The sequence below is a fragment of the Enoplosus armatus genome, chromosome 15 (assembly GCF_043641665.1).
Source record: "Enoplosus armatus isolate fEnoArm2 chromosome 15, fEnoArm2.hap1, whole genome shotgun sequence".
Taxonomy (NCBI): domain Eukaryota; kingdom Metazoa; phylum Chordata; class Actinopteri; order Centrarchiformes; family Enoplosidae; genus Enoplosus; species Enoplosus armatus.
Genome location: NC_092194.1, coordinates 19,968,091 through 19,971,710, shown reverse-complemented (window position 1 = coordinate 19,971,710; position 3,620 = coordinate 19,968,091). Strand labels below are relative to the sequence as shown.

General features: G+C 40.4%; 1 protein-coding gene across 1 annotated transcript; it reads left to right on the top strand.

Moving 5' to 3' along the window:
* The first annotated feature begins 256 nt into the window (after positions 1–256).
* On the top strand, positions 257–3,620 carry LOC139297796 (phospholipase A and acyltransferase 4-like). Its single transcript, XM_070920595.1, has 4 exons — positions 257–271; positions 902–1,010; positions 1,178–1,446; positions 3,504–3,620. Exons 1-4 carry the CDS (start codon positions 257–259, stop codon positions 3,618–3,620), a joined length of 510 nt encoding a protein of 169 aa, XP_070776696.1.

The following is a 3,620-nucleotide window of genomic DNA, read 5'->3' as shown; positions in this document are numbered from 1 at the left end:
GAGCTCACCTGCTGTGCAATTCACTAGAAATGAAACTTAGCCTTTACGCTCTCAAGTAAAACATGCCTTGCAGCGTGATTATACAGAGTGTGTTTATCTAATCTTTATTCTGTTTGCATATCGGCTTTTATCACCCGTCATCGTGTCACACTTTTGCTCCTGAAACGCAAGTGCAGTTAGGTTTCAGTTCCAGCAGCAATAAATTGGCTGCAAGTCGAAGCCCCTGTTCTTACCTGACAGACGAAGAACTGAAGACATGGCTCCAACAATGGTGAGTCTCCTGCTGCTGAGCTCTGCTGTCTTTAGACGTCTATGTCTTAAGTGATCACGGATTACAGTGCATAACAGAAGTGGCTAAAGTAAGAAAAAGAAAGTCATTTTTTAAAAAGAGACATTTTACCGAGTCTTTGTGGAAGAATATAGAACATAGACAACAAATACAATGCGTTAGAAGTAAGATGTGTCGTCGTCGTCGTGTAATACGAAACACCAAATAGCTGGAAGTGAAACCTCCCGGTGCTGACTAGTTTGGATTGTATCTGTGCACATACTCTCTTTCCACAACATTTCACGCCAAGTCTCTATGTAAACTGGGGGGTAAACTTATTTCAAGCAGGAACAGCAGTCGATTGTACGAAGGTGACTTCCAAAACATCGTTATTAAAGGTGCCCTGTGGAGTTTTAAACAAAGTTATGTTTACGTTCAGTGTTTCTCATCAAAACGTATTGTGAGTGTCCTCAAGCTTTTTTAAATGTGCATTGTTTACTTCCATGTTTGCTAGCTTAGGTCTTCTAAACAAAATGGGGGTTCCTTTAAGTACAGACCATTTACAGTGACCACATGTCAAGTTTATTATGCTTATTTATATCTACATTTTTACTGTTTTTCTTATTATTTCAGTTTGACAATGGTGCAAAGCCCGGGGACCTGATCGAGATCTGCCGTGGATCATATGAGCACTGGGCTGTCTACATCGGTGGAAATGAAATTGTTCATTTGATGCCTCCAAGTGAGTAGAGTGCTGCATTTACTACATTTCTCTTAGAAGACCATCTACAGTATAACCCTCTGTCTGCCACCTTTTGTCAGTTAATTACTAAAATACAGGGTAGTTTTTTTGTCTGCATCCCTTTTCTTCTCCAAGCCTTTTTATTTTAACTTCTTCCACACACACAGGTGAAGATTCAAGCCCTTTTGGTAACCTGTTGATGGTAGTGGACAGCAGCACAGCACAGGTGAGGCGTCAGAAGATCTGGGAGGTGGTTGGCTCCAGTCGTTTCCACGTCAACAACGTCCTGGATGACGAGTACGAGCCTCGCGAGCGCCGAATCATCGTGAGGGAGGCCTGTAGGATGGTGGGTCGGCAGCTGCCGTACTCTGTCGCCACCTACAACTGTGAGCACTTTGTCACAGAGCTGCGATACGGCAAGCCAGAGTCTCGACAGGTGGGTATCCTCTGGTTCTTATACTGCTGCTACTCACACTACTTAACATGCAACTTACCTTAACTTATGTCCTGGTTGGTTTGGTGGTTTAAATTTCCTGCTTCACGATAAAACCCACTTTGTGGTTCGCCAATTGAATGCTGAGCAGGAATGGCAGAGTCCGCCACTCATAATGAAAACTACCATATAGCGAGGTAATAACTAAATACACTAAATGTCTAAGGCAGGATGAGGCTGACTAATAGTATAAAAATATAAACATCAAGATTACAGGGTGTCACTAGAATGAATGAGTAGATCGAAGTATGTATCTCAATTCTTAATTCATAGTTTTCTCTTCAGAAGAAACTGAGAGAAATAAAAGTCATTCAGCTAAAAACAAACCTCTTCACTAATCATAACACAATATTACAGATGCAGTTGTTTCATTGGGAAATCCCAGCCTGGTGTGTGTCTGCACCTGGACACTGGACAAGTTCATCATATAACCTCTTCGTAACAATACACAGATCTAACACAATCTATCTGGTTGATAAGAAGCAGATGTGGTACTAAATAAATTGTGATTGCCTGGTATGTCAAACAACGGAGGATGATTAACAAGCTGATTTGAGTTTTTCAAAAAATGCTTGTTTAATCAACCCACTTAATGCATCTGTCACCTTCACTGAGATGAAGCTTTACGTAATTATCCAGACTGCAAAAGAAGTCAGAGGATACCAGATTGAATACATCTTTACTGTCCATCATTGCTGCAGGATGGTGCTACCCGCTGAAATACAGCGCGCACCACGGCTGGCTGTGATAGGCTGAGACACCTGTCAATCAACAACAATATAGCTCTCTAACACACACACACGAGTGGAAGCGATAGCTCTTGAAACCCGTCTTGTGGGAATGGTATTTATGCCCTTCATGAAAAGCCGTAAAGTGTTTTCTTGGAGTCAGCAACTAGTGGCCAGTAGAGGTACTGCAGTTTCAGGCTCCTCAGCAACAATTGGGTCGTGACATTATCACCATCTGTCACTTTGTTTAGGAATGTGAGAATATATTTATTAGACCACCTGTCATAAAAATGAGAAAACACAAATATTTTAGAAATCTTGAAACTGGAACAACTAAATAGTCCTTATTCACATATATTAACCAAAACTCTTAATGTTTTGTACGACCTCCTTTGGCCCTGATGACAGCTTGCATTCTCGCAACCACAAAACAAATGTTTCTGTTCAGGAATGCAAGTAAATAACTGTAATTTGGCATCTCAATCAAAAAAATAATAATGTGCTTTACTATTTTTTCCTGCTTTTTTGTAAAATAGTAAATTTGAGAATTCATGGATAACAACAATAATTATATTTTAGCATTAAAGAGATCATTTTGATTAAAGAGCTTGGCTTGCACATACTGGTGGATTAACCATTACAGAAATATAAAATATTTTGGTCATCAGCAATACTGTTAATTTAGGGCAGCGGTGGCAAACACCTTACACTGGGTGGTGGTCTAATACATTTGTTAAGCACTGTACATTACTTAAATACAGTGTCAACTAACATGATGAGGGCCTTCACGTGGGTCCTGCTTCATTACCTGCCTGCCTTGTGTCAAAATCTAGTTTTGATACCCTCATTCTTTCAGCTAATAATGTGCTTATATGAATTTATACTAATAACCCTAACCTGGGACCATACACACTGCACAAAGAGCGGGAAGAAGGGGGAGTTTATAGTTAATAATAATTTTGCATTTGTCTAAAGTTTAATTTTGGTGAACTTTGATAAGCAAATTCACACATTGGACTCTTTTAAGGTGGGTGATCACACCATGGAGTCTAAAATGGAGGACACTTGTTTTAGCTACTGCTGTCATCATTGAGACACAGCAGGCTTGATAGCGAGCTAGCTAATGTTGCTGTAGTGTAGTGTAGTCCTGTAGTGGTGCAACAACTCTCAGAAGTTCAGTTACTTTCTGCTTTGACCGAGAGTCAAGTCAAATAATTCTATTTTCATCACGCCCTTAACTTCCATTAACTGCCGCTCATTTGTCTTTTGCAGGTTACAACCGCAGCTGTGATTGGAGGCGTAGCTGCAGCAGGTGTAGGCATTGTAGCTTTGGGTGCCGTTCTGTTCTCCTTGCTCAAAGATGACGACAAAAAGAGACATCATAAGTGA